The following is a 23850-nucleotide window of genomic DNA, read 5'->3' on the forward strand; positions in this document are numbered from 1 at the left end:
CGGAGAGTGTGTCATGGTTGTATCTTTCCTTCCCAATACTTGGTACATATTAATTAAATTCTTACCATAAACATCCCTCTCTTGATGTACATATAATCTTGTAAGCTGTGTCCTATGCTAGTCAAATCACTCCCTCTTGTGACACCTCCCTGTACTTGGGCAGAGTGGTTGCACTTAAATCCTCTGCTGTGCATCATGGGTTGTCTAGACACATACTGACTTGCAAAGTAAGCCAGTGTATCATCATCCTCAGTTTTACCACCATCAATAGTATCATACGGCTGATATTGCTGATCCATTGGGTACCTAGAGATAAATGAGACAGAATAATCATACACAGATGGGGGACGCTGCTCGTCAGGTTAATTAACAGACATCACCACCTCATTAAAGCTGACCTGACTAGTGAGGGCATAGTAAGCTTACTCCTCTTGACCATGCCTGTCTTGGACTTTGAGACAATTCAGAGAGACAACCAGCACTTTCACTTCCTAAGTCTTGGAAGTTATTCTTCTAGCTCTAAACGAGGAAATCCAATCATCCTCCTCACTAACTATACCAAAGGTGTTTCAGGAACTGAAACATCAAATTATATGTCTTTCATCCATTAATATAATTATCACTAGAATACCTAGAACCTTGTTATACCCTTAATCTCAGTAACAAGCAGACATTTATTTTAAGTGTAACAGTATACTGAAGCAGTAGGGATTGAGGAGAACAGGTAAGAAAAGAGTTCCCTGCTAGAATAAACTTCATTCCAAGAAATAATTATGTAAAGTTACTGAAATATTTGCATTTGGTGTATGACTTTATCAAATCTCAGTCACCTGGTCATAAATCTAGTAACAAAATAATATCAATACTCTAAGACAAGTTTACTAACACTAAAGTTGCTTTTATTTGTACATATTTTTATTTTCCTCCTTACCTCATCCACAAACCACCTGCCTCAAGTGATAAGACTAGAGAGTAATCTTGTGCATTGAGAAAATTCTTCAGCCAGGTGAGTTCTTTTCGAGTACTTATCTTAAAAGAGACAGAGAATGAACAATGGAGAACAGTCATATAAACAACTTGACAAATTAAGACAAACTTTATATCATAAAGGAAATGAAAATCAAATTAAAATAAAACTGTTAGCAAACTGCTTATCCACTAGAGAGCCTGTGTAATAGAATGTGTAAAAGTAAGTTGGCCTGACGTTTCGATCCTAGCAGGATCTTCTTCAGAGGCTAAATGACAAGTACAGTAACAGAAGGGACAAAAACACGTACAGAAAACAGACAGGTTTATGAGCATGGTGAACACAATGAGATAGATGTAAGGGGATTAGTAGTAGACAAGGGATGGTGAGAAGAAAGCAACAGGGAAAGAGGAGAGGTAGGAGATAAACAGTGGAGGGACAGAGAGAGGATCCTCTCAAATTTCTCACAAGTAGACCAAAGTTATGTCTTGGAAGCAAACCTTCAGCAAAACTATTCCGGAATAACTTGTATGGTATTGTTTAGCAAAATACTTGTTAAACATGGCTAAATATTCACACAAATGCAAAGATTGTATGGATAGCACTTAACACAAATTACTATTACTTTCAGTATTTAGGAATGATGGGAAAGATGCAAAGTATGTTATACATACATAAAAAATACCTCCAAATGCTATGTAGAACATGAAGACCAAATGATTCCTTGTATTGATTGTTTTCCACAGAGTTCAATGATAATATCAAGTTTGCTCACGAGCAGACAAATCATACACTGTATTGTACCTCAATATGAATTTATTTAGATGGAATCAATGTAATCAACTTTCCTATTCTAGCATATTTAGAGGAACAACTGTGTCTATTGGTGGAGGACCATCTTATTTAAAGTAATAATTATTTTGCGGTAGGGAAAACGGACAAATTTTAGGGAATCAAGTGCAGAACACAGAAAACGGATTAAAATCCTGTTGTAAACATATAGCTAGGGTATTACGTGACATTTGTTAATTTTCTGTTGCGCATGAGCATGTGGAAGGTAAACAAATATTCCCTAATTTATTCATGTTAATTCATAGGAAACAGAAAAAAATGGAAAGGTATGAGGAAACGAACACACGGAAAGTGACATATTTACAGAACAGAATTTTGAGTTAGAAAATGGAGAAATTATGGCTTCAATCTTATTAATCATCAACATCTACAAGTGGTATTATGCTTGTACTTTTTGGAAGAAATGACATCTGGATTACAGAACTAACTGTCACAAAATAAATCCATTAATAAAGTCACAAGGTATGACTTGAGTATTTCTTGACAACATATCACTCCAAAGCCAGATGCAAGAGCCTTAAAGCAGATATGGTTTTGCAGGGTCATGGTAAATTATCTGACCTAATAAAAGCACACCATCTTGGTGGTACTTAATACTAGGTCCTTGCTTATGTGCACATGTAATGACAAACACGCACGGTTATAAATAGGAGAAGACGTTGCTAAGAACAGACAACAGAGACAATGCAGATGCATTTCAAATAGATTTTAGGTCATTTAAGAACAGCAAAACAATTTTTCATTATAAAAGTACCTTCTCAGAGTGAGTTGTTTACTGATGCAGACCTATAGCTTAGGCTTCAAAAGCTAATATATCTTGCTTACCAATGATCCATCTGGTGTTATACTATTTGGATCTAGTAAAGATGTATTTGTGGAAATACACTCTCCTTCTTTAGCTAAAGTAAATCCATTCATGTCAAGACTTGGCAAGATGTTGATGTTAACAGAGTCCAATATGGACATGATTCTTTTATCTTCTCGTTTGGCTCCTGTCAAAAAGAAGAATGGAAACTTACATGAGACATTTCAGGGCAAACGTAAGACAAAAAAATTGAAATCTTTACACAGGAAGAGAAATTGATCGATTGTGCTGAAATGTATATTCATTCATACTTAGTAAAGATTCCTAAATCCTATTGGTCCATTCAGGTCAGCTGACCGTGGTTAATCCTGTGAGTAACGCACGGTAAAATTACGGGGCATCACTTTAATAAATCTTTGGTTAAATGTAACCAAAAATGTTTTGTTTAATGATTTTTCCCCCACACAAATGGTAGTGTATGAATGAACGGTGTTAATCAACGGTCTAGCGTGCGTTACTCACATGATTAATGCACTCCGGGTGTGAATGCTATCGCTGGATGCACTCGGGCTCCGCCCTCGTGCATCGCTTGCATTATCCCCCGATCGTGCATTAATCCTGTGAGTAACGCACGTTAGACCGTTGATTAATCCCTTATTCAATTAATATAGTTTAAATAACCCACTTACAGTTCCATCTTTCCAGGGAACGATTGTGAGATGCAAGGCCTATGCACCATTCAATTTCTTGATCCCTGTAACATCCAATACTGGAATGACCAGCTCACCTTCTTCTCCCATATACAGTATATACCTTTTGCACCTTTCCCATTTCTTCTCTGATCTTAGCACAACACCACATCCTAACCATCCACAGCTTTCTCTTTCCTAATTTCCCTTTTATTTTTGTACTCTCCTGCCTCTCATTGCTACCTACATCTGTGTTTTATTTCTCCCACAGTCTATCCTCAGTTATTACTTCTCCTTGCATTCCCTTTCATCTCCTGCCTCTCATTGCTACCTACATCTGTGTTTAATTTCTCCCGCAGTCTATCCTCAGTTTACTTCTCCTGGTATTCCCTTTCATCTTCTGCTGCCTTCATTTGCCAAGTCATTACTTCTATCTACTTCTACACTATTGATTTGTTTAATGTTCCTATTAACTCATCGCTTCCATCTTTCTATTTAAAATGTTTCCTATTTCCATTTCAGTCTGTCTGTGAAGAAGACCCTACTGCAATTTCCCTATGGTAGTTCAACTAAAACAAAAGGCCTAACAGAGACAAAATTCACAGATAAGAATTCTGCACTGCCAGGCATGCACATCATACTGATGAAGAACTAACAACAATTTTGGTTTATATCTAGACTTTTATCAAATACTGATGAGAACAGAAAGAAATATTGCATGCTACTATTAATGAAGACAAAATGAAGGAAAGCTTTTATACCACTTACCTTCACCTATATGCCTCAAAAACCTCCACAAGATTTCCCTTCCAATTGGTTGGTCTCCCCTCAAGGACCCCATAAGTGCTACCGATGTCTTCATTGGATGAGGAGAACCCCTGTTATGTTTAGAGGATAATTGTATAGAGAACACACCAAATTTCCCATCTGTGGCCCCTTCTCGTTTTAAATCCACAGTCAAATATAACTGATATTCTGAAGCCAAGCTGCGTAACTGATCAAGAAAAGGGTAGTTTTCCAAGTAACTGCTGAACTCTTGAGGGAGACTAAAATCATACTCCACTTCCCAGATTTTGTGGAGCACAAAGTTCAGTTCAATGATCCTGTTACTATTTGTTAAATGTACAGATTTGGTCACAGGAGGAAACCTGTTGATAGGAAGAAATAATGCAAGTAATAAAAAATAAAAAACAATGACCGTCCTTTGCAAGGTTTTGTATTTGGTTCAATTTGTTTTTGTTCCACTTTACAAATAACACTCAAAGTGAATGAACAAACAGCATAGAAATAGAGAGGAAGACATGGAAGGAAGGGAAAGTTGACAGTGATGCATAATGGTTCAAGGGATGCACTGCTAGAATGCAGAGTATTTATTGACAACATATCACACCAAAGCCAGATGCATGTGGTAATGATGCGTACAGAAGTGGGTTCAAGGGATGCACTGCTAGAATGCAGAGTATTTATTGACAACATATCACACCAAATCCAGATGCATGTGGTAACGATACATGCAGAAGTGGGTTCAAGGGATGCACTGCTAGAATGCAGAGTATTTTATTGACAACATATCACACCAAAGCTAGATGCATGTGGTAATGATGCGTACAGAAGTGGGTTCAAGGGATGCACTGCTAGAATGCAGAGTATTTATTGACAACATATCACACCAAATCCAGATGCATGTGGTAACGATACATGCAGAAGTGGGTTCAAGGGATGCACTGCTAGAATGCAGAGTATTTTATTGACAACATATCACACCAAAGCCAGATGCATGTGGTAATGATGCGTACAGAAGTGGGTTCAAGGGATGCACTGCTAGAATGCAGAGTATTTATTGACAACATATCACACCAAATCCAGATGCATGTGGTAACGATACATGCAGAAGTGGGTTCAAGGGATGCACTGCTAGAATGCAGAGTATTTATTGACAACATATCACACCAAATCCAGATGCATGTGGTAACGATACATGCAGAAGTGGGTTCAAGGGATGCACTGCTAGAATGCAGAGTATTTTATTGACAACATATCACACCAAAGCCAGATGCATGTGGTAATGATGCGTACAGAAGTGGGTTCAAGGGATGCACTGCTAGAATGCAGAGTATTTATTGACAACATATCACACCAAATCCAGATGCATGTGGTAACGATACATGCAGAAGTGGGTTCAAGGGATGCACTGCTAGAATGCAGAGTATTTATTGACAACATATCACACCAAATCCAGATGCATGTGGTAATTATGCATACAGAAGTGGGTTCAAGGGATGCACTGCTAGAATGCAGAGTATTTATTGACAACATATCACACCAAAGCCAGATGCATGTGGTAACGATACATGCAGAAGTGGGTTCAAGGGATGCACTGCTAGAATGCAGAGTATTTATTGACAACATATCACACCAAATCCAGATGCATGTGGTAAGGATACATGCAGAAGTGGGTTCAAGGGATGCACTGCTAGAATGCAGAGTATTTATTGACAACATATCACACCAAATCCAGATGCATGTGGTAACGATGCATGCAGAAGTGGGTTCAAGGGATGCACTGCTAGAATGCAGAGTATTTATTGACAACATATCACACCAAAGCCAGATGCATGTGGTAAGGATACATGCAGAAGTGGGTTCAAGGGCTGATCTACTAGAATGCACAAACATACTCATAGGGAGATAAGCCATACATGTTTATATTCCTGAACTTGTGCACACATAATCAGTTATCATGTTGGCAAAGTGTATTGAACGAAATAATGTAAAACAGATACATACATGAATATTATTGAGATTAAATTTTATGTTATTTTTATATTAACATTCTATTATAAGTACATGTATAAAGTTAATTAGACATAACATGGAATGAATTCATGGAATGGAAATTAAAAACAATCTGCTCATCATGTGGCATCTACCTACCAAGTATGACATTGATTCATCTTGTGGTTGTTGAGATATTCTGTTTACAAGCTGTTTTGGAAATTTTCTCAATAAGCTTCACCCACCATGAATATTACCGAGCGAAAATTGTTGTTGCAAAGAACATGTACATACTATGTAGTTACATCACCATACCCAGTATAAACTATATCAGACGTACGATTGCAGATATATTTACATTTTAATAGGAACCAGCCAGAAAATGAAAACGTTTAGTTAAGATGCCTACACATGTTCATAGTGTGGTATACCATACATGTTACTATACGTGAACTTGTGAACACTCAAGTGAAGAGGATTATCAATTGAGTAATGCGGCAACATATATAGAATCAGGTATCAGTTATGATATTGACAAAGGTAAGAATGTTATACTCTATAGCATTCTTATTCCCATTCCTAATGCAAATCCCTTTAAGATTTGTTATATAGGCTGAGAGCTCAACTGAGATTGTTTAAATGCACAGGGAAATATTACCACATGTTAACAGTCATCTGATATAAATCAAAAAACAAATTGCCATTTGTAGACCAATTGTAAAATTACCTTTGGACCACTTGATCCAATCTTTCCACCATGTGAGGTAACCAGTTGACCCCTGAAGCTCAGAGGGTGGAACTGGATAACAGCCACTTTATGAGTATGCTTAAAGCAATAATTCATACCAACTTTCCTTGAACTTTCTTGAATGACTGTATAATCTGCTAAAGACTTATAGAGCCCCATCACAAAACTCAACTGAATGAATTTGACCAAACTATGTTTACGAAAAAAAAAAATAATGCCATTGGATAATTGACAGATTTATTCTAGCTTGAATTTTAGAGTTTCCATGTTTCAAAGGTTTTCAGACTTTGACACCTGTTCACCTATTTTGACCTCTTCTAGTTTCAATCATGGGACAGCTATCTACCAAGTAGGACATTGATTCAACTTGTGGTTGATGAGATATCGTGTTTACAAGCTGCTTTTGGCTATTCCCATTAAGCCCCACCAACTCATGAATATTAATGATGTCAAAGTTGTTATTGCAAAGAGCATATACTTAATATGTACTTACATCACCATGCAAAGTATGAACTATACTGGACTTACTGTTGAAGAGATATTGACATTTTAAGAAATTTACATAAGCCCGACTACTCATGAATATTCACGAGATGGGAATCACAAACAAACGGGCACATCTACACATCATGGGGCATCTACGTACCCAGTAAGACATTGATTCATCTTGTTGGTCTTGAGATATTGTGTTTACAAGCTTTTCTAAGCAGAACTATAGGTAGAGCCATTTTGGCTGTAGTTTGTAGTTTGTTGTATTTTGTGTTGTCTCCCTCTAAATGAGCTAGATGGACAAACCACAAATCATCCCATTGTACCTCTTCTTAGGATTTCTGTCGTCTTTCCGTTTATTTAAAAAGCAAAACTGGCTTTTGATTAGACATAAATATCTCCTTGTTTGATGTTGCTTGCACAGGGATAAATTCCCATTCTTGAATCTGCTAGGAACACAAGGAATTTGTTTCCCTGTCTAGCTAACGTATCAATATGAACTGTTTCATCACTAGCAACATAATGAGTTAAAGTTAATCTCTCAGAACAGTACAACCGCAACAATCTATGCTATCTGTCAGTTTCTGTGAGGGAATCTTTGAAGAAAACTACAAACTGAAAAAGAAAATTGACAAGCAAAAAGTGTTTGTTGAGGCAGAGTGAGACCAAATTGATTGAAACATTTGATCCAAATTAACCTTCACTAGAAAGACCAAATAATTCTTTGTGAGATAAGTATTCCATATGATACATACCCTTCAGCAGTGACTGTTACTTCATAGCTTCCAGGGGACAGTAACCTCCAGTAGTCTCCATCTTTGGCTGTGGTGATGTTGTGCGCTATAGATTTCAGAGAAATAATGGCATTGGGTATACCTACGCCGTTAGCATCTCGAACAAAACCTTTGATGCCTATATGAACCTGGAGATTAAGAAGGAAAAGAAGAAACATGACAAACTGCCATTAGATATTAAAACATGTAATTAATATGCATTTAGAACAAACTTGTTCAGTCATTTAACTGGTTTATGGTATTGTCAACCTGATACAGACCCCACCTTGGATGAATATTACGTCCTCTTTAATCATATATGATTAACAAAAACAATTAATTTAATATCCTAAAGATGACATCAACAAGTCCAATTTTGGAAGAGAAGTGTTTTAGTTTTAACCTTTTAGCTGCATACAAATGTTATGGTCACAATTCAATTATATATGACAGTAGTAATAAAAAATCTATAAATTTTATGAAAAATGAATGAACCAATACAAAATGCTTTTATACAGAAACATCACAAAATGCTGCCCTGATCCTGGAAAGAACAATACCAAGACAATAGAAGATCTAAATAATCAAGTATGCTAGTGCATTATTATTAATATTATTATAATTTAAACACCACCAACAGCTGCATCTGTAAGAAGGAGGATGGGGAGGGGAAACAGTTCAAACAGCTTTAAACAGTATTGCAATACAGTCTGTGTTTTAATTTGCCAATATTGCAAGTTACATTGGGTAGTGTATCTTGCATTTCTTACATTAGATTGCACAGTAAGGTGTACACTTTCATTCAAAAGAACAAGATAGGACAAATACCCTTCTCACAAATAAAATTTGATATGATGCTGGAAGCAGTGGCGGAGCTAGGGGTGTTGGTCAAGGGGGGCGAGAATGGTGTGTAGGGGTTCTTCTGACACTATCTAAGCGGAGCGCCACCACAGGTTACGTACAGGAGCGTACAGAAATTTTTTGAGTAAAGATACTCCCTAGATCGCCGGAAATGACCCTTTCCTGGCCTTACTAATTTGCAGATAAACGAAGAATAAATAGGTGTCATCGGCAAAAAATTGTGACAAATGTCAAGATGAGAGCACAATAAGAAAGTCAATAATCGCGAATAAGTTAAAAGTGGTAAAAAGCTGAAAAGGGCACCAGCAGTCCATTTGATTCCGTCAGGGGGGGGGGGCGGATGCCCCCCTGACTGTATGGACGCTCCGCCACTGGCTGGAAGTGGATTTTAGAAGTTGAATCTGAAAGTAAAATGCCAGACAAACCTCATTGATAAGGTTTAGTAACGACTGCTTGTTCTGATCCCAGTATGTCTGTAGGTCTTCCTTAGGAGGGAACTTGACACAGCTTAGCTCAATGGTAAGTTCAAAGCAATTTGTATTCAAATAATTCCAATCCTGCATACCACCTAAAAAGAGAAACAACTTTTAAAATAAAACAGGGGTCTTTTACAATGCAGCCGTTATCCACAAGACAGATGATGTGATCAAGTCAATCTGTGATAGGAAAGTGTTCATTTTCAATCAAATTTGACATCACCTAAAGAATTATCCAATGCGCTAATGAGTAGAGTGCATCGGTATAAGCAAAAACAGATACTAATATACACGCTGACGAATACCTGGTATTACCAGGTATACCCAAACCGCTACTTCCAGCATTAACTGTACTGTCAACACTAGCATGAACCATATGGACACTAGTCTACAAATGTATTTGTAGTTTTATGATGATGACTTTTCCATCTATGTTTTTTCTTTTGAAGCAAACTTATTTAAAGATTTGATTAAAAAGAAAATTACGAAAAATCAGCATTGTTTACGTGTCTTTCATTTTCAACGCAAGCACACAGTTCAGTACACTTCACTATGAGACCCAGTCCAACAACAACAACAGTACAGTAGCATATAATAGGTATGGGAATTACCAGGTCAGTATTTGCATAGTAATGCGTAGAATCGGCATAATAACAGGTATGAACATACGTAATGCGTAGAATCGGCATAATAACAGGTATGAATATAGGTAATGCACAGAATCGGCATAATAACAGGTATGCATATATACGTAATGCAGAGAATCGGCATAATAACAGGTATGAATAAAGGTAATGCACAGAATCGGCATAATAACAGGTATGCATATATACGTAATGCAGAGAATCGGCATAATAACAGGTATGCATATATACGTAATGCAGAGAATCGGCATAATAACAGATATGAATATAAGTAGCACACAGAATCGATATGAGAACAGGTATGAATATAGGTAATGCACATATAAGAACAGGTATGAATATACGCAATTCTCAGAATCAATATAAGAACGACACACCAGGCAACGGGATACTGTACTACGAGTGTTGAGCGCAGAATCCGTATTCATATTTTAGAAGACAGTGCTACTACTATACTAACAAAAACAGGTATGAATATACCTGTTGCACAGAATTGGTTTCTTCCCAAAATAACTTGTTATAGCATTTGACAAACTACGTGCGAATAAGGAACTTGTGAGAACCATTTGGCAGGAAAGTGTACTTGCGAGTAAGGTAGAACTAGACTGAAGTTTTGAGGCAATTTGCCGTAGCAAGGTGTGGGTATTATTATGCGTGACTGGGAGATGACTTGAATTTGTAACCCATCTGTCCTCTGGATTGGCTGATTAGGCTTAAACCATATTTGAAGGTGAAAACACAAGAAGATATCAGTTTGCCCTTTGGTTGACCTTTTGTCTTGTACAACACAATCAGCAAGAGCGTTTCCAGTTGGGGACAACAGGTAGTTTTAAGTTACACATGATAAACAGTAGCAGTGGGATTTTTTGCTCAAATTTGTGTGTATTATCTGGGTCCGTATTTTTATCGGGTATAATTTAACCGGGTACTCAATAGTACTCAAATGTTTCGGATAAACTTGGTATTTTTGGCATATTCGTTGATGACAGATTTCAATACCGTCGGTATGGTTACAAATGAAATACCAGGTATACCTGGTGTATCGATATACCGACACACCCTAGTTATGAGGACATGGAGATCACTTAGATATGATTCACAAATGCTGAGTGATTAATTGACTAGCTGAAAAATGATGTTATTGCAAGCAATGTCAAAATCACTTATTGCCACATTGTTCCAAAGAAGCATATATACATGGCAACAAAATCTGCATTAATGTGCAGTGCATAGTGACCCCACTCTTTCAATTACTACAGATGTACAGTACCTGCAACACTGTACCATGCTGCTCCATTAGTTATGCCTTCTAGAAATCTTTCGCGTGGTTCCAGGACTGGACAGGGAAATCCTCCGCCCATAACTGGGTGTACCTAGAAGTCGGAAGAGAAGAAGGGAACTAAAGATACATAAAAGGTCAAGTCTATCTTCCACACACAAACTGCCGAAATCATCTTGTTTACTTAGCAGCTTACCATCACATAAATTGGATAAAGTACCCCTCCTTCCCCTCCCCCCACCATGCCTCAAATCTTGACCTGTCTGCAACCAACCAGTAGTGATCCCCACAGCCAAAATTACCCTCATCAAATACAGTAGAGCAAGGGTGCTATAGTTGTAAGAGTCAGCTAAATCAGGAACCATGGATATACTATGCGTGTCAAAAACAATGCATCGTTGTACTTAAAAGTGTTTGTATTAGAACTTCTGTGAAGTTTCTTCATAGTATCCAGCATAAGATCCCTCCTGACCTAGATGAACTCTGTTATACTTACAGATGCATATGCCCTGGCCAGCTGTTTAAATGTCTCATCATCAGGAGACTTGCTGTATGTACTCTTGAAATTCTTATTATCATCAAATGGGTAGTTTGCTACAATAGTGCCACCATGGAGAGATGCGGACAAGACAAATGGGATGGATGAAGTCCACGTCATTATAGCTAATGTCTCAGGTTGCTGATTCCGAATAGCTTTAAACTGATCTGGAAAATTGCGATTTAGATCAATGTTCCTAGCATTCTCACGCCCATCTACATCCTCCCTATCATTAGCTTTAGCTGTGAATAAGGTTAGAAGAAAACTTTTGTAAACATTGTAAGACTGACTAACAAAAGAATTGTAACTAGAAAAGAAACTATACAATTTATTTAATTAGAGTCTGTTTTCCAGTTACCAGTTTCAAGCAAGAAAAATTCTTCACTGTTGAAATCTGGTATCCTACTCATTTTGGGTGATATGAGTTCTTCTACTACACTTTTTAAACTTTAAATATCCTACCAGTTTCAAGCAGGACTAAATGCTACTGAACTACTGTACCTTTAGTTCTGTTATCCTACCAGTTTCAAGCTTTCAAGGTCAAACTTGCTGTTACTGAAACTATCAAACAGGAGCTAGTGAAACTGGTTAAGAGAATCAAGTAACTACTGACTGCAAGGTCTGTCATCATTTGCATCACAATGAGTTTATCACTGATGTAACAAGTAATTAGAGAATAAAATGAACAATATACTCTGACTAACTAATGCAATGAGTAGATCAATCAGTAGATCTTCTAACAAAATGAAACCTACTCTTATGTGCCCTTTCACGACCATCTGGATTCATGGATGGAAGAAAGTGAATTCGGGTATTGTCGACCATGTCTCTGATGCTGGATGAAGTGTAGTAGTTTTTACAGAGGTACTCAATCAGCATTATGAGGAGCTCTCGACCCACAACTTCATTACCATGGATACCACCGATGTATTTGAACTCTGGCTCACCTATGAAGTCAAATTAGATATAACAATGTACTAGGGCTGTGACCGTGCAGTGATTAATTGCTAAACAATCGCATTGGAATAACCCTTTAGTAACAAGCCACTTGCGGTTGATTTTTTTTTTTAGTTATCCGTTCTATAATCCATCTTAACATCACGTAAATTTCCTTGTCAGTCATTCCTTCTATAAAATAAATGAATGAAATAATAAATATGGTGAGAATTCTTTCAATATTTATGCTTGAATCATGACAGTATACAGAAGCTATAACTATGAGAACAAAGCATATGATCTGGACTATCAGAGCTATCTGCTTGATGACGACACATGCACTCGACAAACTACGTTTACCTAAAATCCCTACAAATCTCTGACCACATGGTATCCTAACATCACAATAAGTCAACATGGAAATCTAGCCAAATCATCTGTTTATTCGCTCAAATTGTGTCGCAGTTAGCTGGCACTAAAAAGTTCACCAAGTACTTTGTTATTGCTGCTATCTTTGACCAAATGGTAGCCTAACACCACACTAAGTCAATGGGAAAATCTAGTCAAATCATCTGTTTATTTGCTGAAATTATGACACAATTAGCTGGAACTAAAATATCCGTGGAATACTTTCATTACTGCTTCTATTTTCAACCACATGGTAGCCTAACATCACACTAAGTCATGGGAAAATCTTGCCTAACCCTCCATTTGACAAAAAAAAAAAAAAAAATTACAAAATCACACTTTGCATAGCCTTGTTTACAACTTTCAATAAGCTGGAAATTGGCAGTTGTTTGGGAGGTATGTGCTATGTCTTGTAGAGGGAATGTAGTATTTTACGACCACTGTTGCTGTGGCGAGGGATTGAACGTTTTAACTTTGAGTACTTTTCACCGGTATCATATTTTGGTTTTCGATGGTGAGTGAATTTATTAACACACGCAAAAGTACATGATTAGAAGAAAGGGCACTTTCGGCTAATGCAAACCTGTGTAATCTATTTCAGTTAATGGGTTCTGGGTTTTTTCGTCGTACCTGTATATTCGTTGGCTTGATGTTAATCAGGATTAATCACGGAATGATTTTTTTTTTTAAATTAAACGTTTACAGAATTTGCTACATGGTCGCAGCCCTATAAAGTACAAATGATTTACTTTTGAGAAGGAATAAAGAGGAATAGGCCTCAACGTCAAGTTAGCCTTAACAAAGTTGCCATGCTGAATTTGAGGTACTGTACATACAGTAGATGCACCATCACTGGAGTTTTACAAGCCCAGTTAATACACCATTTTCTGAAACTGTACAGAAAATGCCAAATTCAACTTATGAGGAGATTGTTTTAAGACAACAGTATCATTACTACTTAAACAACAATTTACCTGGTTCATGTTGACCAGGGTTGTCAGATATTTCCAAGACCCAGAGATTTCTTCCTTCGACTGAGTGACCTATGGAGTAAAGCCTTGTTATATCTGGATAGTCTCTGATCGTAGCATTAAGGAATGTTTCTAATTGGTGATGATTGTGATGGACATACTGACTGGGCTGTGTCAATGTTTCTGTGGAAGAAAATACAGAGGAATGCAATACTAAGAAAAGCATCAGTAAAAACTAAACAGAGATGGAAAGATGAAGATGCCTTTGCTACTAAATGTATCATACTTTGCTTATCATAGATACAGTATATCCAGTGTTGGTACTCGGTGCTTGATTTTTGAAAAGCAACATCAACATTTTGGCTGTTAAAATAACCTGAAAATGCTGTGGTTCTGGTACAAACACTTAATTCTACTCACCTTTGAATTTGTGTAGGATGTTGAATAAACTATAAATCTTTTTTCTGTGATAAAACATAAATAATTTCTGGTACCAGTATCTGGTGCTCTCTGACCTGGAGCCTACCAGTGTCTAACAAAATAGCAATGAGACGGCATTTCAACCTGATCTAATGAAAGTGGTATGTTTCTTACATTGTACCTTAGGTGTAGAGAGAGATTCTAGACGATATTAAATAGGTACAGTAGCCTATACCTTCCATGTAGCGTTAGATCAACATCTATTGAGAACCTCTCAAAACCTTGTATATAGGATAATCACTCTGAAATGTTCAGTACATTAATTAATGCAAGCTGAGAAAGGTTATGTGGTCAATGAAGGTTAAAGGTTGTGTAATACCCAAGTAGGGAATAAATTACTTTAAGAGTTTAAAGCTTATTAATTAGTTAAATTTAAGTGTCAAAGATCATGAGATCAATGCAATTCGATGGTTCAAAAGATGTTTTGTGAACTCAAAACTGGAAGGCTCACATACTGTAGTTTAAACTTTGTGGGGGTGTATGACAGGTGATGTCATATTGTACAGTAGTAGTCATATATAAACCAAATTTTGGGATGTGATCTAAAAGTCCATGAATTGCATATGGTTTGGAAGTGGCCAATAAAGGGTTACCATACAACATCAGGTTCTTGTGTAAAATCATGTTTAAAGCATAAAGAATTTGTGACTGTGACATACTGGGTTGACTGGTCACATTAATATCCATTTTTGTACAAAGTTTACCAGGTCCAACATTACATTGCTAGTGATTTTGCTCATGTAACACAGACTCTCACTTTATTCTTGATGAAAATTTGTTTTAATGCAACTTTAGAGAATCTATAGTGCTGTTCTCATTCTATAACTTTCAATCAAGCTAGGATTAGTGGCCACTGACATGACATCAACATGGAGGGCGTTGAGAGCCAGGTCGAGCTCCTCCTGAGACAATTACTCTGTATCGCACCTTGTTGTAACCTTTGACAATAAACGGTTAGTATACTGTACTTACACTTTATCTCAGATTTCCCACTCCATATTTCCCTGGGCCCACTAATAGATCCCAGGTGGGCCCTGGGCTATAGCCTCTCTCCCGCCCCGTCCCATCCCCCATCCTAACCTTCATCAAGTCTGGGCACACCAAGGGTATGACAAGATGACATGTGTTGCTTGTTTCAAATCTTGTTCTCTTTATATGTCTTAGACTATAAATGTACACAATAAACAATTTCAACCTCAATGCAGTTAGTATGAATGTGGGAAAGAAATTATCTGTAATGCATGTTTGGCGAGAGGTCATGCGGGTTGGAGGTCATTGCACTGAATTCCACACTGTCAGACCTTATGCCAGATGTCTGCCCACCCTACCTACATTAGTTCAGCCTTGTACCTACAGTATATAAACATTAGCGAATGTGTTTCTATTACACTTTGTCAATTGTCTCTGCTACTGTACATGTGTACCGTAACTACTATATGAGTTTGAATACATTTACTTACTGTATAACAGCTATTGTACAGTAGTTTGTACATGTATTAATTAAACACACCAAGCATAAACATACATAGTTTTAATATCTGAACTTGCAAATTTCCGTAGCTTTGGTAGAGCTGATCCTTTTACTTCAATACAAATAACAACATTAATAATAATAATGAAGAAATTGTGCATAGGTATCCTTGTGTGTACGCAGTTATGATTATTCTCCTCTGCACAGTATGCTAACTAGCACTATATTATCCTCATTTTCACTCACTTACCAATCTAATATGCATACAACTGTATGTAGCTTGTAACATGTATACACTACTGCTACACTATACAATTCAATTCTCTAGATCACCTATAGTACCAGCATATAAATAATGAAGCTATAAAATTCCCTACAATCCATGCAGCAAATTAATATGAGTTGCAATCAATATGAACTGCTGACAACAACCATGTAAGGTGAGAGCTAGGAGTCATTTATGAATAGTGTTGCGGTATTCTGGATTACTAGATTATTAAACAAAGGTTACTAATATTGACAACAGCTGGATTGAGCATATATACTGTTGTTTATACTTCATTTGTCAGCAGACTCCTTGTATGTAATATGTATATAACTGTCAGTATGACATACTCTTTCTTACTATTTCAACACATATTCCCATTAACCTCTGTAAACAGATCTACAGTACCATTAAGATACAAAGCTGAAGATGCTCATTACTATTAATCTACACCAGTTACACGTTACTATCTTTTACTCTCCCTACAGTATGTGCAACATCCAGACCATTGTACTACATTTTCTATCACTTGGGCTATATTGCTCCATTTTGCATGAGATGCACTTGTTGGAGTAACTGTTATCAAGAACTATTTATTACCTGTACAGTAGCCTCCATATTTCCCACCCTCTCATCCTTCTGAAATTCAACCATTGATTAACTGTTATCAAGAACTATTTATTACCTGTACAGTAGCCTCCTCATTTCCCACCCTCTCATCCTTCTGAAATTCAACCATCAATGAATGCCAGATTATGATCCTGTTCACCTTATTGCAATCAACTTACTCAAATATTCTTTAATATTGCTGCTTCTGAGCAGAGCCTTACCCTAGAGAGATTTATAATGCATAATGTAGAGGTTTAAGAATACGTATTGGCATTTCATGATATGACATCTACTGCACAGTACAAACCAATAATTACTACTGTATGACAGAATACAATCTGATTGTGGAAATTGTGTAAGGAGCATCACTAGTATCTCGGCATTTGAACCCATATTTAGAATATAATTTATTAAATAATTTCTGTATTTAAAGATTAACCTTCCTTATTTATAGCACACTTTGTTTCACTGTCCCCTTATTTTTTTATTCTTTCTTTAATTCCCATAAATCAAATAAATGAGAGCCTTGAGTCCATTTACTATTAAATCATCGTTTTGGGACTGTAATTAAAACGAAGAATAATTGCTGAATTTTTTTTAGTCTGTTTTATTTTTTTGCATTATATATTTATCAGGGAGACAATACCCAAAATGTTACATGGCAGCTATGAAATTAACCTTAAAGAACTTTTCACTTATCACAGTATTATTCAAAGCTTTCATCCAGGAGACAATAAATCAGCTCTGTATAATACACATCTTATGTAAATCAGTGTGTTTGTAATTCAAGTTGTAGGGCACAGAGGGACAAAACTGATTATATAGTGGAGGCAATAGTCTGATAACCATTAATCAGTCTCACACATCAAAACTTAACTTACTGCTCTGCTAGATACATATCAAATCAATAATAGCAAATCTTTATAACATAATGCTATTAGCAACTATCTCAAATTTAAATGAACAATTTAAAATCAAAAGCTTAAAAATGAAATGAAATTAAGGCAATTTTCATCATTGTACTTGCAACATGTTAGGCCCTATAATTGCAAAAGATAATTTTCAACAATTGTTCGCATAAAAGTATCAACACACTTTAAAAGCAAATAGGAAATTTCAAAATTGTCTATAATGACCTAATTATGTCAGTTATGGGAAAACTTGAATGTTGAACAGTTTCTAAACGATTATCGAAAACAATTCAAAATACTGCTTTAAGTATTACATAACAAAGACACAAAAAACTCATATGGCAGTTTCTGAATGACAGAAACCATTACTAACTCCTGCAAAATGAACAGATTATTTCTAATTTTCACTTACAAAGCAACATTCTCTCTTCAAATTATACATACTGTACCAACTCAAGCTGAGTTATTGTCTTCTCAGCACTTACCATTATTATACATTACTCAGTTTACTGTCTTGTTACTATCAAGTTTTGAAATGTATTTAATCTTGATAAATACTACTTGAATCAGCAGACAGGAAAGGAAATATAAACTCAGCTAGCATAATAATGATCTTCAAAATTTCTCATTAGCAAAAAAAAGACAAAAACTAATATGTCAATTTGAACTGATGGAAGCAAGTGACATCAAATTCAGATAAAAACACAGAAAAGAAAGTTGACAAAAACACACATGGTAAAAAGTGTTCATACCTGCATAAATATGATTATTCAAAGCTTAATAAGTGGGAATCATTGTAATGTTGAAATGAATACTTGTTTGGCTTATTTATCTTAAAAGTACTATTTGCACCTTGTGATCACATCACCTTTTCACACATGCCTTGCAATTACATCTATGAAAGTGTGAAATAAGTTTTTGACACTGCCTGCCTAAAGGTATACAGAGGCTTACAGTGCAAACTGTATACCAAAGTATTGTTCACCATAAAATATAGAATGCATAACTATGTACACATTAATTATATGCAGGCTGGCCTGACCAAACTGCAAAATTTTACCATGGCCATTATTTGGGCAGCACTGCTAAATTCCTCTTTTTTTTTTAATATGTAAAATATTGGTAATAACAAGTTGCATTTGATTTTGACAGTGCACACTTTCCATGTGTACTATTACTGTATGTAATAATGCCTGTTTTATGTACAGTAGTAATCATCTTGCTATGACTCATGAAACTCCAACTAGAGGGCAGAGGAGCAGGTAACATGACAAATATATATAGTCATATTAGTATGCGAGATAGTATTGATCGATGATATTAATACTCGATGAAAGTGATGTAATTTTATATTTAAGAAGCATGCAGTAACAGGACGGTACAATACCACTGAAGCAATTAGATCAATGGAGAATTGTTTGTTGAAAGATTAATGCAAACATAAATGAGTAACTTTCGTTAATTTTGGTATATGGTAGAATTTATATATTCATAACTGGCAATGAACGACACAGAGGTTTATTCTGATTCATTTCAAATCAATAGGATACAGCAGTTTTGTTACAGTAGGCCTACTTCTGTACACGTTGCACACAGTTTTCAATATGATCATTAATAAACTGAATGTATATATATCCAGAACAAAATCAGACACATCTGATGCAAACTTCTGCTGGTTCCATGCTTTTATTAATGTTCTATAAGCTAAATGGATTGTTTAGTCAAAGCAATTGTCTTGTCAAGTTAAGGTTGAACCATCTTAAAAATAGCTTCTTTCACTGACAATGAAAAAAGGTTGTTGAAAGGTTTTAGTCAGATAGAACCAAAGCTCATTATAGCTTGAATAGTCACATTTCTGTTCAAATATTACAGAAAAAAAAAGCAGAAAGCCAACAGGCTTAATTATTCCTTGGCATGATTCATTTGAAATCATTTCATGTGAAACCAATACACATAATTTTCAAATTTTGAACACAGTTGACAATTGAGCAGCAAGATTCTTATACATGTACTGTACAATAAGTCCAGGGTTTACTTCTTGACATATTGTGCTCACAAGGATTTGGCTTCCACAAAATTCCATCAAAGAGTTCTTCTACTCACCAAGGTAGATCTGTCTATCATGTTTGAACTTCATCCAAACTTTACTTTGAGTTTAAACTGTGTTTACCAAATTTCACACTTTGACCTTGTTAACCTCACATGACCTCTGATCTCCACAGGAAACAAATAGGGTGCTTGCACTTAAAGTATCAATACGTGTTTGCTAAAAAATTTCGGAAACAAACTTCCAAAGTAGATTCAATGTTTCTTGTTCTAAATGCACTCAGACCAGGTGGGTTTAATGGAGAAAAGCTGTCCCAATTGAAAAAAAAAAAAATCTATTTCTGTTGCCCTTATGACGCGAACGATTTATTGTAAAATCATTGCGACCGCCCATGTCAGCTTGTTCATTACACAAATGTAAACAAAATAGTCTACACATGCAGCCCGATCAAGATTTTAATGCAGTCCTATACTCTTATCATCCACTTTTTACAATTCCACAGAGGAAACGTCTGAAAACACCTGTTTAATCATTGCAATGGAAGGAAATAACACAATTTCACAAGCTACATCAGTAAGATCGAGAGAGAGATACAAGAGCAGGGACCTAAGACAGGCCAGCCAGGAGAGTAAAAGTAAGCATAGGCCTAACGGTAGTAAACAAAAAAGAGAGATTTGATTGGCGCATGATCTGTTGGGCGGGGCTTGCAAATTTTGATTGAAATTTGTAGACTCTACGGACTTGTTAATAAATCTGGCGAATTTTATTCAGCTCAAAATTTTTGAACAACAGATAACTCAATCAAAATAACAAATATTGATATGGAAAGTTGCATAGAACGTTTTCATTTTCACTGAACTTTTAGTGCAGTAAGCTGGAAAGGTTGAAGTTTAAATTTGGCAAACACGTATTGAGACTTTAAGATGACAGATAATAGATCCACACACAATGTATGAAGTTCATCTAAACATTACAACTGGAGTTACCATATGCACAAAACAAGTTTTTCAAGTTAACCTAAATGATATTGAAAATCATGGGAAACAATTGAGACCTTAAACTCAATACGGTGGATCAACGTAGTTTAAATTACAGTATAATATTGCCAAGCTTTTTCATCTCTGATGACCTAAGATAATCTTTGCCCTAAATGAATTACGACAGGTTACTTGTACTCACTAAGATGAATTCACATACCAAGTACACATTCAATCCATCATGCCTCTTTTGAGGCATAGTATCATGCTCACAAGCCAAGAGACACACATATATTATACAAAGATCTACACACAGAGACTATCACCATCCCATAGTTTCCTATTATGGTGGGACTAAAAATAAAAAATGTATCTGGCCCCAATTTTCTTTAAATTGTTAGCATTTCTTAACTTTAGGCCAATCATCATTCATATGGAAAAAAGGTTTACTGTAAAATTGGAAGAAACATATGCAGAAAGGATTGTTCAATTTGTAGTTATTTGGTAACCAGTTAATGCAAAAGCTATGAAAAAGGTACTGTAAAGTATATTCCCTACCCCTAGTAGAGTTCATATTAAGAGATAATCCGCCCAAAATACAAATGTACCTGACCCAGGCATTCACCTCAAAGAAGAGCTAACAACTTTGATATGTAGAGTTCATCAAGAGATAATCCTCCCACAGTACAAATGTACCTGACCCAGGCATTCACCTCAAAGAAGAGCTAACAACTTTGATGTACACTACAACAGGGAATTCTCTGGTAAGTACACCTTTGTAAACACAGTCAAAATGGCAAAGTTCACACTCTACATACATACTGTAGCTGATTGAATTCAATTCCAGTTTACTGGTAATGCATAACCTGGAGTGACAATTAACTGTTCACACAGTTCTTAAATGCAATCTACAGCAATCCCTGCATCAATACAATGTTATTGACATTGCTGTTATTTGATAAAATGGGAGACAATTTACAAGTTGCCAGGCCTCATAAAAGTGAAAATCTTTGTACATACTGTATTGTATCAAAGTTGCCCAATAAATCATAATTTAATAAGGGGTTAATCAACGGTCTAGCGTGCGTTACTCACAGGATTAATGCACGATCGGGGGATAATGCAAGCGATGCACAAGGGCGGAGCCCGAGTGCATCCAGCGATAGCATTAACACCTGTTAACACCTGTTCATTCATACACTACCATTTGTGTGGGGGAAAAATCATAAAACAAAAAATTTTTGTTTACATATAACCAAAGATTTATTTAAGTGATGCCCCGTAATTTTACCGTGCGTTACTCACAGGATTAACCACGGTCAGCTGATCTGAATGGACCAATAGGATTTAGGAATCTTTACTAAGTATGAATGAACAAAGGTTTCAGGTATCTATAAATTTTACTTAGTGCTTGTTAAACCCTATGAAGTCAACATACATTTTACTGCAGTACTTAAAGCCAAACCTGCAAAATTGTTATCAGAACCATGATGTGCCTACAGACTCAACCATTCCTACAGTATATATAGTAATTTAAATAGACAGGGACTACAGATCTACAGTACACAGACATTCACAGGCATGAGTACACACGTTACAATGCACCCTCCTCTTACTTACAAGTCTGATGGGTCTGTTTGTCCCTTCCCCTGCAGTAAAAGATCTTGCTACACTCATACATTAAATTTAGATACCATTTTCAAATGGTTTGTGACTTTGTGCCATTCGGCCATGGATGACATTTCACATCTCAGGCATCTGCAGGCTTTCAGCATCAGTTGCTCACTCCTAGTTACTATTAGCATTTTATTCCAAACCAGAAAATGTTTCATCCCAGACAATTCATGTAAAGCTATTGTTGTCGTGTCTGTGTTACTTTCTTAAACGTGACTTTACCAAAATAAACACAAAATGCAGCTATACGGCTACTGTACATTCTCAATTGATTGCTTGTTTTATTACATACAGACTGTATAATAATATAAGCACTATCAAATATACAGTTTAAGCAATGTCACTAAATTTGATTCCACCATTAAGTACAGGAACAAATTATACACCTGTAAGTACCACAAGAATCATTTAACCAAATTATAATACATACTAGCACCATATCATACTTAACATATTCAGGTTTTCATGACAAACGTAACCTAGGATTTAAACAAAATGAATTGAAAAAGCCTGATTTGAAAAAATAAAGTCTTCACTGCTTTTTAATTTCAAACAATTGCCTGCCAGGAAAACATTAAACAACATACAGAAACCAGTAAATGTCTGTCTCTAACTAAAAGGAATCAGTGCTAATACAGTATTACTAAACTAATGACTGAGATATTATCAAACATTTATGGATATCACCTAGAAAATGAAATACAGTGCACCCACTCAACAAATTTAGCAGACATTAGTGAATATTGAAATTGCATGAACTGAACATAATCCAGTCCTTCAACAAGATTGTTATCATAAACATGTAGAAAACTTGGCATAACAACTTGACCTACCTGTATTAATCATACATTGTACATGTCTACACTATACCTGGTAGATTGGGAAGATAGCTTAAGGCTGCATTTATGTATTACATTACATGTCTGCACTATACAGGCAGACAGGGAATAGAGCTTAAGGCTGCATTTATATTATATTAATACATGTCTGTACTATACAGGCAGACAGGGAATAGAGCTTAAGGCTGCATTTATATTATATTAATACATGTCTGTACTATACATGTAGACAGGGAATAGAGCTTAAGGCTGCATTTATATTATATTAATACATGTCTGCACTATACATGTAGACAGGGAATAGAGCTTAAGGCTGCATTTATATTATATTAATACATGTCTGTACTATACATGTAGACAGGGAAT

General features: G+C 36.0%; 1 protein-coding gene across 1 annotated transcript in view; it reads right to left on the reverse strand.

Annotated features, from left to right (window-relative positions):
• The window catches only part of LOC139981160 (carboxypeptidase D-like), a 56462-nt gene that overhangs the window by 18980 nt on the left and 13632 nt on the right, over window positions 1-23850 (reverse strand). Inside the window, exons 5-14 of the mRNA XM_071993352.1 lie at window positions 14215-14394; window positions 12652-12843; window positions 11855-12138; window positions 11350-11452; window positions 9385-9527; window positions 8081-8247; window positions 4082-4461; window positions 2645-2811; window positions 932-1029; window positions 66-306 (exon numbers count right to left, since the gene is read on the reverse strand). Of these exons, the coding sequence (XP_071849453.1) occupies window positions 66-306; window positions 932-1029; window positions 2645-2811; window positions 4082-4461; window positions 8081-8247; window positions 9385-9527; window positions 11350-11452; window positions 11855-12138; window positions 12652-12843; window positions 14215-14394 (1955 nt within the window). The remainder of the gene's footprint in view (window positions 1-65; window positions 307-931; window positions 1030-2644; window positions 2812-4081; window positions 4462-8080; window positions 8248-9384; window positions 9528-11349; window positions 11453-11854; window positions 12139-12651; window positions 12844-14214; window positions 14395-23850) is intronic.

This window comes from Apostichopus japonicus, chromosome 15 (assembly GCF_037975245.1).
Source record: "Apostichopus japonicus isolate 1M-3 chromosome 15, ASM3797524v1, whole genome shotgun sequence".
In the NCBI taxonomy this organism is placed as follows: Eukaryota; Metazoa; Echinodermata; class Holothuroidea; order Aspidochirotida; family Stichopodidae; genus Apostichopus; species Apostichopus japonicus.